We start from the raw sequence: 14,760 nt of genomic DNA, 5'->3' as shown, positions 1-14,760 counted from the left end.
AAGTGATTAGATATATAATGCGTGTTACGTTTATGTATATTTATTTATATTATAATCTGCGCAACCGTACTGTTGGCTTTCTTTGATGAATTTTCAGGGCATTCCAATTGAACGTTTATTTTGTCAGCGAAGTCCACTTCAGCGGATATCCCGTGTTTAGGGAGTAGGGAGCAGTGAACACTGCAGTGAACAACACCCTATCAAATTGAACGCAGCCCTTGTTTCTGATGAGCCATTACTGCCATCGTGTGGTTCTTCGAAAAAGTTGTTAAAAAGAAACTTGAATTCATAAATTAATGTAATAATACTATGTACGTTTTTTAAACAATGTATGTTATAATATAATGTTAAAAAACGTCTGTTAATAGTTTATTGCTGTCATTGCCCATTAACACATATGTTATTTTAATATATCAATACATTTTATTGTATATTTAAGTATTTGCGAATGATTTGTGTGTTGTATTTCCATTCTCATGGTGTTAATAATAATCATGATAAAACTTGATGTTATCATATTCATTACACAATATAAATCGTGAATAACGAAAGAAAAGCCATTTTTGTTTCCCATGTCTTGACATTTTCCTTGGTTCTTCCAAACTTTTTTGAAATATCAATTATATTTATAACATTAAGCCTATAAAATGCAAAAATAAATTATGCACGTGAGGGTAATCCATATAAAAAGCAAAAATCCACATGTATTCGAAGTGTTTACAGCTTGGTAACTGGTTTTATTTGCCAGTGTTGTAAATAAAATACTTTATTTTTATAATATAACAGTGAGATAAAGTGACGCAGCGCGCCCCTGCTCTTCAGTGCGGGAAACCCCGAGCTAGCGGACCTGCCAACGCCCGGCGCAGAGAAATAAACAGAAAGGATACGGTGAGTGCCAAATGACTCAAAATATTAACCATATTTCTGTCACGTTAACCAATATCATTCCTAAATGTGTTGGAGTATCGATTTGTGATTGTTTACGCTAGGAAAAAATATATATTTTTGATTGGAATTCAACGAATGAAACGCGTTATATGGAACCGTAGGGCAGTTAGCACAGGCGGCTAACGTTAGCTGAGGCTGAGGAGAACCGCTAAGATTTTACCTCATACACTTTTGCAGCAACAATCATATTATTTTAAAACGACTCGACTACTATTCCACAATAATACTTTATGTACAGCACATTTGTATTAAACATGAAGGCCTATGATGGCTTTGAATCTGCATCCGTTATGGACAGACTGTTAATGATAGCTAACTGTCATCATTTGTTATTATTATGTCGCATTTGATCACTTTGTATCTGTGTCAGACATACGTTGCTATTTGTGGTTGTTATAAAGAGATTTTGCAGTGCACGGTTGCCCAGTTGAAATGTGGTTTCAAGGTCTTGCACAGTTGTATATCCAGCATCACTGGGAATTAAAATATTCAGGATTGATTTATTATTAATTGTTTGGCCTTGAATCAGTGTTTGTGTGTGTTTGGCATGGATGACAGTGCAGAATCGTGTTATTGTTGATTTCAGCAACGTTTTGTACATTTTGTAATCTAACCCTTACTCCTGCACACATAATTATCATGATATATGTATTGGACATATATGTATACCTGTGTTTGTGTGTGTCTCTCTACATATGCATTTATGTAAGATTATTTATTGCATTTTATTGATTTTGGTAGCCTCTATATATTCATACAAAATTGAAAAACCTCCAAGGTGTTGGTTTGAATGCTTAATCAGATTTGTGGTTGCTGCCAGTTCTCACAAACCCCATTGTGTTAGGAATATTTCTGACTTTGTTTTATGCATTCATTCTATAGTTAATGCCTTCCAACACTGGTGTTTACTTTCAGCAGGTCTAAAATGTGAAAGAAAGGCAGTGATGATGGATACTTGCATCCACAGTACTACCTAGACCCAGTGGTCTGAGGAGACCAAACTTAAAGGGGTCATATGACACGGCTAAAACAAAGATTATCGTTTGTTTTATATGTAACGCAATGTGTATACACGATTTAAGGTTGAAAAACACTGTATTTTCCACATACCGTGCATGTTTGTATCTCCTCTTTGCCCCGCCTCTCTGAAACGAGCAGATTTTTTACAAAGCTCATGGCTCTGAAAAGCGAGGTGTGCTATGATTGACCAATTAACCAGTGCGTAGTGATTGGTCAAATACTGCAAGCGTGTGACGTAAATGTAACGCATCTTAGCATATTTGGAACATCAGGTTCCTCTTCAATTGTACTGACATGTACACCCACCTTACTTGCGTATACATTTGGGTGGTCTTAGTCAAATCACACCTCGAACTGATGTGGATTTGTGGGGGTGTGGTTACACGAGGCGTTTCGGGCAGGTCTGGGTAAGCATTTGCTTTTAGACAGAATACATCTTTTGTTTCCGACACTTTAATTTTTGCAATTTTACGTGTCTAATACATGCATGGGCAACTTATAACACACCAAAGACACAGAAAAACACATATTCGCACCATATGACCCCTTTAAGAACTTAAGATCGAGGTGGATGCTGAATTTGAATAAAAATGACAAGATGCAGGAAGTTTTCCTTGCATCATAATGTGTTATGCAACAAGTTCCTCTCGCTTGTGGTCATTGAGGAAATGCTTTTTCCGGCCAGATGAATTGTTAAACATCAGAAAGGAAGAAGGATGAATGAGAGTCTTGAAGATTGAACACATTCAACAGCACAAATCTGTAGTTTTACAGGTGCAGTGGAGCGCTAATGTTAGGCGTATATAAATGAATGGGTTCAAATGGTTTCTGCCCTAAAAATCAGCTGGATTTGAGCAAAACAAAGAATTGGGGTGAGGTTGACTACTTGCAGCACAGGCTGATCCAAATCCACCCTGATTTTAAAGAAAGGGATTTACAGTCTGTGACTTGCACTTGGTTGTGGATAGCATTGCTTTACTCAGTCTGTTGCTGAAACTGATCTGAAGTTTGGCCTTAATCCAGTTAATTGTGATACAGAACTCGGCACTCACATTTGACAAAAATTGGCTCTTGCCCTGATTACTGTCGAAATCCATGATTTTGGCAAATGAACGTTTTGAGAATGTAATTTATTGTTGAGATAGTTAACTATTATTATAATTCAACTGGATATTAAAGATGTTTGTATCAGCAGCTTGACATCAAGGAGGTGTCTTAGATTTTAGGCCTACACATTACTCGGATGAGTTATGTTGGACAGGTAACAGCAGTCACCAGAGGACCTTGAATATTGTTTTGCTTGTGGGCTTGCCACTAACAGTAGATTGAGGTCAGGCCTGACTTCCGCAGATTGCAATGTTTGAGAGGAAGGAAAAAGCCGGGATGGGCTGCCATCTCCTCGTCCTGACCATCTGTGAGCTTGTGAATGCTCAGACTGCTGCAGAGGCTCAGCCGCGGCGTGAACAGCAGGAAGTGGCCGTCTCACATCTCTTTTCTCAGTTTCCCCTACCTACTCGCACTGGGTAAAAGCTGTTGGCGTCCTTCCTTTCTCCCTTACTGTGTGCCATCCACAGGCTAGGGGTCTTGGTGGTGTGGCGTGTGGTTTAGGGTACTGTTGTGATGCGACTGAACCGATGACGTTATGCTTGAGTTTAAAGCCGCAGTCACACACAATCAGAAGGGGGAAGGGGACGGCTGTCCCAGCGGCATGGGTGTCAGTTAGGGTTTTTTGGAATGTAAAATGTAATGGTTGAACGGTTAGTTGTTTGGTTTTATGCTTTGTTGTTGTTAGAGGTTTTGTGTTTTATTACACTGTATCATTTTAATGTTTGTGGGTTTCTGTTTGGTTTGAAGAAACAGTGGAACAGAAAATCATATCTAGATACTTAAACCACATTGTGAAATGTAAACTAACGGTACTGTTTAGCGTGTTGACAAAATGTTTATATGTGACCCTGGACAACAAAACCAGTCTTATGGGTCAATTTTTCGATATTGAGATTTTTACATAATCTGAAAGCTGAATAAATAAACTTTCTATTGTTGTATGAGTTGTTAGAATAGGACAATATCTGGCTGAGATACAACCGTTTAAAACTCTGGAATCTTAGAGCGCAAAAAATCTAAATATTGAGAAAATTGCCTTTGAATTTGTTAATCAGGGGCACTGTGGCAGACCATCCACTCACAAAAATAAAGTTTTTATATATTTAAGGCAGGAAATTTACAAAATATCTTCATGGAACATGATCTTTACTTAATATCCTAATGATTTTTGGTATAAAAGAAAAATCGATAATTTTGACCCACACAATGTATTTTTGTCTTTTACTAAAAATGTTCCCGTGCTACTTAAGACTGGTTTTGTGATCCAGGGTCACATATGCTCTCCTACTTGTTAGCCGCTTTGGATAAAAGCGTCTGCCAAGTTAATAAATGTAAATGTAATGTATTTCATTACGTTATATAACTAAAAGTCCAAACCGGTGGCATCTACAAACAAATTGCAAACGTTTTTGGTCCCAAGGTGATTTTATTAGGTGTTTGAAGTTGGTTTTATTATTTTGACGCGTAACTTTTTGGGGGGAAATATTTGACTTGTCCTATTATATGAGGTTGTCATGTTATACTTTTTAAATAAATGTGTGGTTTGATATTTTGATATCTGATGCAGTGACAACTTACATGAGAATGTGTGCATCAGTATATTTGATCACTGAAAACAGCCTGACTATACTAGATTTAGTTTAGCTCCAGTGGTGAAATTGTGTATAGTATGTATTAACTTAAACTTCAGTGATCAGGCTGTTTCTTTTTAGATGTGTAAACTATTAGACTGCTAATGAACTTGTTTGTGTAACGGTGTTGTTTCCATCTGATATGTGTTTAATAGAAAAAACAAATCATGCCTCAGTCAGCGCTCAGTTTGCGTGAATGCATACAACGTGATCTCATTACCAATCACATATGAGCGTGTCATTGATGAAAGTCTGTGAGGAGTTGATAGGTGCGAAATTTTGTGTGACTAATATCCTTTCTGCAGCAGCAAGGGCATAGATTCATTTCTCACATTTTGTAGAGAACAGACAGGACTGTCACAGTGTCTAATGCTTAGCAGGGCTCCAGACTAACTTTTTTTACTAGGAGCACTGTAGCCCCTGACTGAAATTTTTAGGAGCGCAAGCAGAAAATTTTGCAGCAAACCTTAAATCAGCCTGCAATGCAATTATTGACATTTCCCCTAAAATAGCTGTATTACTGACGAATACTTTGATAATAAATAGACTCAACTCTGTGAAATTACAATGTGCCGTTTTATTTTCATTTCAGAGGGATATGACATTACTCAATACCAGAGGCATATGGAATCTGCAGACGTTTTTGTTAATTCTGTGTTAAAAGTTTGGAAAAATCTTCAGAATTCTGTGGAACAGTTTTAAATGCAAATGTAAATGTGTTAAAATAGTCTTAAAATACTACCTGTCTATGCATTTAACTGCAGGTGACAGTGGTTTGGTTCTGCACACCATTTAAAAAGAGGCAGAGCCTTCAGAGAAGCTTTAAGGGCTAAGTAAAGAGACTCTTTAAACTCTGAATACACCAGACCAAATTAGTACTGAATTCATTTGAACCAACAGAAAATCCAAAAATCTGGAGCCCTGCTTAGTAATTCACGCACTTTTAGACAAATAACACATTTAGTATCAATAGATTGCCTCAAATGTGTGAGATAACAGTTTTTACTCTGTTAGCAAACAGTACAACAGACTGAACAGAATCCAATTTTTGTTTAGATGATTAAACAATTTAATTTACATATGGTAGTCCTATTATTACTTTGTCTATTAGTAGCATTTACTTTTACCTTTCACCATTGTTTGTTATATGCACGCAATCTACATATGTGACAGTTGTCAACATTGCATGTGCTCTAATTATTTCTGCATGCACCATGTGAATTTGAAACACTATTTATGACAGTGTGTTATGACCCCTTGTTTGCAGATCTTGAATGTGATCAGTGGATTTATAAAAGCACAGCTATGCAGACGATCAAGTGTGTTGTTGTTGGCGACGGTGCCGTGGGCAAAACCTGTCTATTAATCTCCTATACAACTAATAAATTCCCTTCGGAATATGTACCAACGGTGAGTAGTGTTTTTTTCATTTCTTCCCATGTCAGATTGTTTGATTTTGTTTGAATGCCTTGTCATGCCGTTACCTGTCTCCAAATAGCTGTTTCTGAAATTCTTTGCTAGATCTCATTGGCTTTAAAGATTAGTTTTATTCTTGTGGAAACCATAAGAGATATTATTTCTGCATGAGCAATGCTGACTTTCTTTGCCTTCATTACAGGTCTTTGATAACTATGCAGTTACGGTTATGATTGGCGGTGAGCCGTACACTCTTGGACTGTTTGACACTGCAGGTACAGTAAAAATTGAAAATTAATTTTTATTTGACACAAGCATTTTCTCATGTGGCGTCTGCTGTATGAATTCATTGGAGGGTGGAGTTTGTAAGCAGATGTGGAAAAAACATGGTGATTGTCATCGTTATAGAAATTAGATCTCGGGAGCCTTTTTCAAATTCCACACGTTCCTGTGGAGGGTGGTTGAGCTTTAAAATGCTTTTTTCGGGAGTACTGTGAGACCCAGAGTCTCACTTGCACCCTCGGGCGTATGACCAAACAATCTTCCTTAGCTGATCTGCAGTGCTCAGGCTCTCAAATACAATATTTATTCTTTTATTTCCACGTCTCTGCAGGTCAGGAAGATTACGATAGATTACGACCTTTGAGCTACCCCCAGACAGATGTCTTCTTAGTCTGTTTCTCAGTTGTTTCACCTTCTTCGTTTGAAAACGTTAAAGAAAAGGTGAGTTTCTATCCTGGTTTTACTGCTGTTCCTAAAGTTTTACATGCATGTGTAAAAAGTCAAGTAATTTATGCGGCAGTAATGTTGTGCATGGTTTGAAAACAATGTTTCGTTCGAAGCATTAAGCATAAAACTGATCTACTTCTTTAGTGGGTACCTGAGATCACCCACCACTGTCCAAAGACCCCCTTCCTGCTAGTGGGGACACAGATCGATCTGAGAGATGATCCCTCAACCATTGAGAAGCTTGCCAAGAACAAACAGAAACCCATCACTCCGGAGACAGCAGAGAAGCTGGCTCGCGATTTGAAGGCCGTCAAATATGTGGAGTGCTCCGCTCTCACACAGGTGAGCCTCACTGTCATGCAGAGAACATACATGGGATCATAAATGTGCATGAGCAAATTTCATCTACATCGCCAACAGAAACTGCCTCTTTGGTTGGTTATTGAACACGTTAACGTATCCTCAATGAGATTGGCTGTTTATCTCATTAACTGGCAGAAATGAACTGTTGATGTTGGCAAAGAGTTACAGGTTGACACAATTGAGGGAGCTGAATCTAAATCCTATTTAAATTCTGTTTTACCATTTATGTATCCTTTGCCCGGTTTCACAGACAAGGCTTTAGCCTAGTCCCAGACTAAAATGAAAGTTTGAGCTGTCTTAACTGAAAATAAATTGCCCTGACATCTTAAAATATGTCATCGCCATTGTTTTGTCTCAAAATGCACATCAGTAATGTTTTTATCGAAGGCATTTTAATAAAAGCGACTTAAATATCCTAATTTAACTAAGGCATAGTCCTGGCTTAAGCTAAGCCTTGTCTGTGAAACTGGGGCCATTATGTCAAAACAAGAAAGTGGAAGCATTACAGCTCAGAGACACCGTTGGGTTGTTTCATCACCTGACATGCGATTTGTGTCTTGGAGTAAAACCGAAAAATGTGAAAATAATGCAGATTGATATTTGCTATTATTTGTCACAATTTGATTGGATTGGTAACGTTGGGTATTTCATATTTGTGGTTTGTTTCCCCACCCACATTGCCTTTTTAATGTTGTGTCATAAGGTGATAAGTATATTTTGATGAAATTTTCCCCTCTTGTTTTAGTCTTTCTGAGTGCTTCTTGTCCTTTTTAAGAACTACTCTAATAAAAACAAACCACTTGTTTACAGTGCATTAGTAAATGTGGCTGCCAACTGTTTTGGATGGCTGATTTGTATAGTTTATTTCATAAATGAACATTTGACGGCTGTGTAGATAAGAGGATTGTGATTGGAGTGTGTTTACAGTCCATTTAAATCTTTAATGTCTTGCAGTTGGCATCAACAACCTGAAATTACAATTCTGTCGCACAATGTCCAGTATGTTGTGATAGTTCTTTTAGTACGGGTAGGCCTACATGGGCTCTATGCATGCAGAGTTTCATTAAAAGCAACACAAAAGTTTCTATTTTAAAGTAGCCTGATCTATAAATGACTTGAGGTTGACTCTGGTTATCAAACTGGGATTTTATAGTATTTTCACTCTGAAACCTATAAAGGTGCCTATAGATTTCGCGTGTGCCTAGTCTTTTGCTTGTTTATAATCGTACAACAAACACTTGATTCTGCTGTTCTTGTTCCTCAGTTTCCTCTCAATGAGTCTAGCTTCTGTGTTCTTATGAAATGTGCTAGTTCCTCTCTTACATCTGCTCTCTCCTCTTTTTCATCAGATTTCTGTAACTGCTAACCTTGCTGCTTTATTCTCTTTCCCTCCCCTCCTGTCTTTGTAGCGAGGTCTGAAGAATGTATTTGATGAAGCTATCCTAGCTGCCCTCGAACCTCCTGAAACGCAGCGAAAACGGAAGTGCTGTATATTTTAAAACCTCTCTTTCTCTTTCTAATTCCCCACTCCTGTTTGCTGCTTCCTTTAGTTACCTCTTGTTCCACAGAAATGACAAGTTTCCCGATCTCTTAAGTGACGATATGTAACTAATGTCACCAACAGTAAAGCGTTGTTTGCTTATGCCATTGTATTTTCCTTTTTCTACTGTTTCTGTTTGTATTGAGGATGCTAAAGTTAGACCTGGATCATGGGTATGACATTTGTCTCCTTTTTATAGTACTCTCTTATTTCTGCACTTTGTTTCAAAATAAAAAATTGTGAAAGTTTACAACCATGGGTTGCATATGTAGATTTTGCTCTTAAGTATTAATAAGGTTGCTCTAGACATTTAATCACTCATAGTCTTATTTATTGTTATTTAAGAGCAGAATAAGCTCAAATGAAGCTGCTCAATTTTAATCCGTTCTTAAGAATCATCATTCCTTATGTCAGTGTATTTATTTTGTACTACATCACTTGTATTATAAAGGTAATTCTAATCTAAATAACCTATGGCTACAGTTTACAATTTGGTGCCATTCTTATCCATACTTCGTCTTGAGAGTTTCAATGGCTTAATATAATCTTGTGAAATGATTTGTGCCATTAATAAAGGAGAGCTGCAATTGCCATCGCTTCAAGCGTCTTTCTCATTCATTAAATACTGATGCGTTTGAACAAGAGGAATATGTTTGGTTCTGGAGGGGTTGTATATTTTACATTGTTAAACATTATCCACAGTGTCTTGTTGTACAAAGTGTGGTTGCTCACAAATAAATCGTTCTTTATGGCTAACAGTGCGACCCTGTTACAGCCCTCATTGAATCCTGCTAACAGCTTGGGACTTAACAATATCTTTTCAGTCTATTCTTCTAAAGGAAATTTCCTTTATACTAGGGATGCACCGAATGTTCGGCCACCGAATATATTCGGCCGAAAATAGCAAAAAACGCATGTTCGGTATTCGGCCGAATATGTGAAATGGCCGAATAAATTTTACCGAACATGACTCGAGAAACGATCAACTAGCAACCAGCGCAGAGAGAGAGAGAGAGAGAGAGAGAGAGAGAGAGAGAGAGAGAGAGAGAGACGTGCGCTTTATTAATGCCGCAAACATTTTGGCAGTGTGTGTGTGGAGCATTTTAAGGTGTCAGAGAAAGACACAGCACGGGACTTGCCGCACGGAAGTAAATTTCCGAATGAAAGCGTCTTTACCGGTCGGTAACTTGTGTACTTCAGACGGGAGCGGGCTGTCTGACAGTAGCCCCGCCGCTCGCGACATCCTTTGACATCATACAGTGGTCGCGCGCACACAGTTCCCTGTACTAAACAACTTGTCAAAGTATGTTCTGTGCATCCCGGCCACGAGTGCACCAGAGAACAGTCAGCTTCTGTGGGCGGAGTTTGGAAGAGAGACGTGAACTGATATGGTTGTCAGTCAGCATCAGTCAGAATTGCTTGCGTTCGATGTTTTTTTTTCTTAAAATCATTTTGCAACGTAGCCTATAATAATCCAACAGTTTTAGTTTATTCGTATTTTTAGTTTATAGGCCTAATGTGGAATGACACTTTTTAATGAACTGTTTTGTTGTAGGGGTACAGAGTAACTTACATGACATTCTTTTAGCAGTCAGTTATAGGCCTAATTAATATAGGCTATTAAATGTTTTGTTTTAATGTATTTTGTTTTGCTCAATTTTATATTAAGTTGTATTGTATTTTATTGAAAAGCAAGACAAATTTTTAAAAGCAAATTTTGACTATTCAGTTTGTGCAATAGTGAAAAAATAGCTTAATAAATAGAAGAAATGCAAAAACCATATTCGGTGTTCGGTATTATTCGGCCAAGTGTTTCACATCATGTTCGGCTTCGGCCAAGAATGTTAGATTCGGTGCATCCCTACTTTATACTTATTGTTTCTCAGTGAGACTGGCTCCTACTTAATGCACGTGCACAAAACAGTGATTCTCTTGCAGTCATCTGACTTGTCAGCAAACAATAGTGATTGTGATGGTGTCGTTTTTACTCTCTGCCCTGACGAGGGAAGTCTTGTAGCACTCTCACACGACAGCTTACATTCTCTCGATATCATTTGTCTCTGTGTATGTCTGTTGTTTCACCCAAAGGCTTGAGTTTCTGTTTGGCAGGCCCTTCACCTCACCAACCCTTCGGTTTCTGAGCCTGTGTTTGCTTGCTTCCAATTTCTTGTTTGACATTTGGTCGTCAGAGAACAGCTCAGCATGGCTATTATAAGAGATGTTGAGACTGCATTAAATTTGGCCAGCCAGTTGAAAGTATTTTGGTTTATTGTTTGGACACTTACTGACATTGATTAGCTTTTTTGCAAAGCAGTTCTCTCAATGTGATCCCTGTCGCATGTGAATTTTCTTTTACATGTCGCATCCACCATTTATTTTATGCTTATTTGTTGGAGATGTTTTTCATTCTCAGGTGTCCAGATTCTTTTGTGCTTGACATAAATGTTCATTTTCAGCTAGGGCTGGGCAATGCATAGAATAATAAGTAATGTTATTAAATGAATATTAAATACCTGTCTGTAAAGACAGTGTTTTGCAAATGAGTTAATAATCTGTAGTAAATAATACAATTGTTGAATTCAATTGTCAGTGAATCGATTCAAAATTCTGATTTGGTTGGGTCAAAAATGATTTACTATGTATTGTTATATTGATGCATATAAATGAAAAATCATTCCTAAATCATTTTGAATCCGCAGTGAATGTTTGGGGACCTTTATTATGTTATATTTGACGCTGTTTCGCCCAGCCCTACTTCTCCAACAGCCCTTCTATAGGCAGTCATGTTACCCCAGCAGCAAAACGTTTCATTTCATTCCCAGTCCTCATTCATCTAATTTAGCTTTTTGTCTGTGTGCTGACCCACGTTGAGTGTCCATATCTCCCTTGCTTTTGTGTTCACAGAAAGGACTAAAGAACGTATTTGACGAGGCGATTTTGGCAGCCCTGGAACCCCCCGAGCCCAAGAAGAAGCGCAAATGTGTGCTGCTATGAGTTCTCTATTTCCCATGGCCCCGCCTCCCTCTATCCCCTCTGTGCTCTGCTAAGGCTGGTCCACAGCTTTTCACTTTAAAGCAATGTGTAAAAAAAGTGAGTTTCAATATTTGCTCCGCAATAAAGATATAAAGACTACCCAACCATGCACATGTACACGTAAACACATGCAAGCAATTCACATGCCCGTTAATATAAAAAAAAAACCTAGTGGTCCTTTTTAGTTTTGATTCCTGGGGTCTTACTTCTGTACTTCATGGTGAGATGCTGCCAGCTGAATTTTGTCACGTAAATGGGTGAGTTTTACAGTAAAGCTTTGCAGACGCTCAGTGACCCGTCTTAAGTAGTTTTAGGTCGTATCTGTTTCCGTTGTGCTGTGCAAACAGTTGTCTGACCTAAGACACATCACTAGCCCAAACGTAACCGTATTTTGAGACATGCACTAGAGTCGTTTGTGAGCTTCATCTCACCCTTCAACAATATCACCTGAAGTGCTTAGAAATGACAGCTCCTTTTTCTTTGCCAATATTCACTTTAATAGGCATCTGAGACCGTAGCTCCGTATACGGCTCAGTTGTTTTCCGTGGATAAATATACTCCTCGCAGTGATTGGCCTATCTCAAGCAGGGAACTTTCTAACAGTGTTAGCAGAACATGTGGCGTGTTCGAATGCGTCGCTCGGGACCATGGAAGCGATTTTTCCAGAACTTGTGATGCATGTAGGTAAACCTCCTGGTTCCTTTGGATAGGTTAACATTTTATTAAGAATAATGTAAGCTGACAAATTGTCGTAGGCTCCAGTTGTTTTTACCAAATGTTTTTTGTTTGTTTGTTTTTTGTCGTTGTAATTTTTATTTTCTTTGATAAAGGTTCACTCCTTTCATTTGTTTAGGACTGGATCACAGCAAATCTCTGATCCACTTGTGATTTTAAGGGCGTAAATACAATAGGAACCCATTTGAAGTATGTAGTAGTTCATGCTAACCTCTCTGACGGACGTAAGTCTTTCAACAGAACCAAGTGTAGTCGTGCAGCACAGGTGGATCAGAGGTTTTGGATTTCCAGTCTTCACCTCTTCCTAGTTTTTTGGTTTGTTTTTATTTTTATTTCGTTGTAAACCAAATGCTCTGTATGAAGTCTCTCCTTTGTACTGTATATGCATTCTTTTGAGAAAAAATATTAAACTTATACCTTAATTGCCTTTGATCATGTTCCAGTTCCTGTTTTAATGTCTTAAGGAGGCAAAATATGACAATTTCTCCAAAAATGGTTTCCTTTGTCTCGTGTTTAATGGCAGGTTTCAGCAGTCATTTTGGTAAATCCACCAGTTACATCAGACTTTGAGCCTTCTGTTAGTGTGTTTTTTTCATGAACATCAGCTAGACAGTGTATGATACTTTGATTCAACGGAAGTGTTAAGCATTCTCTGCCAGCAGGGTGTGCTGTAGGACTGATAGTTGTAGTAGAGCTCCTAATATTAGTTATCTGTCATTGGGCAGGTTTTTATGTTCAGTATTTCCCAGTGACCTATGTGTCTAACACTTTATGCCAACAGGAGAGAACAGCTGGATTCTTTTTTTCTTTGTGAGTATTCATGACTTGCACCTTTCAGGGGCTAAATCAGTTTTCTGTGTACCACTCATTATGTCACAGCACCCTTCAAAAGTGTACTGAACTGCTCGAAGTTGTGCTTAAATCTTCACCTACCTGTCTATAATATTGGCTTAGCATCCAAAATTCCCATTTGGAATAGCAGAATTATTTAGTATGTAATACTTTATAAGGAAGTATTAACAAACCATAAGTGATAATTGACAGTAAATGTAAACTCAGTTTTCATATTGGTAATTAATTTCAAACTCCTGACTGTAGGTTCTAAATGAAGATATTACGTCATTATTACACACATTCATCACCGTGTCTAACACGTTCTGCTCAAGTGCTATTATTTTACATTCCCTGAGCGTTTAGCGGCACGGCTGTAAGAGTACACTTGTGTTTAACAGCCGCAGAAAGCCATCAATTATGTGTGGAATGGCAGACATTCCTGCGTGTGGTTGGTGGGGGTGTCCACCTGCAGAAGTTCACTCATTATCAGGCTACAGCTCCAATCTAATTGACAACTTTGCCAGAACTGCAACTCAGAAGCCGTCTGTTATGAAAACATCCCCAGCTGTGCTGTCGTCATTGTGTTCTGTAAACTCACGCTCAAGTTCTCGGGTGTCAAGAACATGTCAGGATCACATATCACTCCAACATCCAAAGAAAGTTATATTTTAAAAATCGTTTTTTAGTGATTTTAGTGTTGAATGGTACATGCAATGTTGGCAGTCTGTTTATATATATTTTTTGTTTATTTCTTCTAGACCTGCCTTCATGGTGTGTGTTTAAACATTTCTTTATTCTTAGTTATAAAAGGTAAGATCTCATTTTTAAAGATCTCATTATTTTCATCCTTGGTTTGTACTCTGACTGTATCATCAGAAATGAGATTTAAGGTCAATGTGATGTTATACAGGTCTACATCATGCGCTGCTCTCCCATCATGCTCTTCTCACAATTCCCAGGTGGCTGATTCTGACATGGTAAACTTATCAGAGAACGGGGGTTATTTGTCATCTGGGTAACCCTGAAACAGATTGTCCAAGCTGTCCAACACAATTTCTTCTGGTTGTAATTGGATGAGTTGGATAGCTGATTCCAATCCAAAGCAAACATTGCTCTTGACATTCATTTCATAGCTTTGCCATGCTCTCCGTACGATGCGATGTTTCTGCTCAGGATGGCATTTCTTTTCATCATGTCTGAACGCCGTGTCGTAAGCGTTGCCCCGGGGAGGGACGATTACATCCAGAGGTAAACCTTGATGGCTTACAAAAATCACAACAGCCCATTAATATCAGGAAAAGGTGTGCAACTTTAAATCTTAAAGGTTGTGTTAAGCGTAGGTTTGCATGACAATTGATGTAGACTGCTGCAGATGTGCCAGTGGAAGCCAAGCATGTCGGGGAT

General features: G+C 38.2%; 1 protein-coding gene across 2 annotated transcripts; it reads left to right on the top strand.

The window, feature by feature from the left end:
- The first annotated feature begins 786 nt into the window (after positions 1-786).
- Positions 787-12,949, top strand: cdc42 (cell division cycle 42). Of its 2 annotated transcripts, none has more exons than XM_057361937.1 (6): positions 787-888; positions 5,974-6,116; positions 6,325-6,397; positions 6,736-6,845; positions 6,996-7,193; positions 11,659-12,949. In XM_057361937.1, the coding sequence occupies exons 2-6, from the start codon at positions 6,012-6,014 to the stop codon at positions 11,746-11,748; spliced, it is 576 nt and encodes a 191-aa protein (XP_057217920.1). In that variant the 5' UTR covers positions 787-888; positions 5,974-6,011; the 3' UTR covers positions 11,749-12,949. The 2 variants fall into 2 exon arrangements, with proteins under 2 accessions (XP_057217920.1, XP_057217921.1); XM_057361938.1 differs by lacking the exon at positions 11,659-12,949 and adding an exon at positions 8,624-9,345.
- Positions 12,950-14,760: the final 1,811 nt, after the last annotated feature.

The sequence above is a fragment of the Triplophysa rosa genome, linkage group LG20 (genome assembly GCF_024868665.1).
Source record: "Triplophysa rosa linkage group LG20, Trosa_1v2, whole genome shotgun sequence".
In the NCBI taxonomy this organism is placed as follows: domain Eukaryota; kingdom Metazoa; phylum Chordata; class Actinopteri; order Cypriniformes; family Nemacheilidae; genus Triplophysa; species Triplophysa rosa.
Note: the sequence above shows the minus strand (reverse complement) of the source record. Positions and strands in the feature narration are given on the sequence as shown.

Bases quoted from the DNA above. Each gene is read 5' to 3' on its own strand.
- cdc42 (XM_057361937.1), top strand. From the start codon at position 6,012: ATGCAGACGATCAAGTGTGTTGTTGTTGGCGACGGTGCCGTGGGCAAA. The intron at 6,398-6,735 runs GTACAGTAAAAA...ACGTCTCTGCAG, and splicing joins TGGACTGTTTGACACTGCAG to GTCAGGAAGATTACGATAGA. The intron at 7,194-11,658 runs GTGAGCCTCACT...TTGTGTTCACAG, and splicing joins AGTGCTCCGCTCTCACACAG to AAAGGACTAAAGAACGTATT.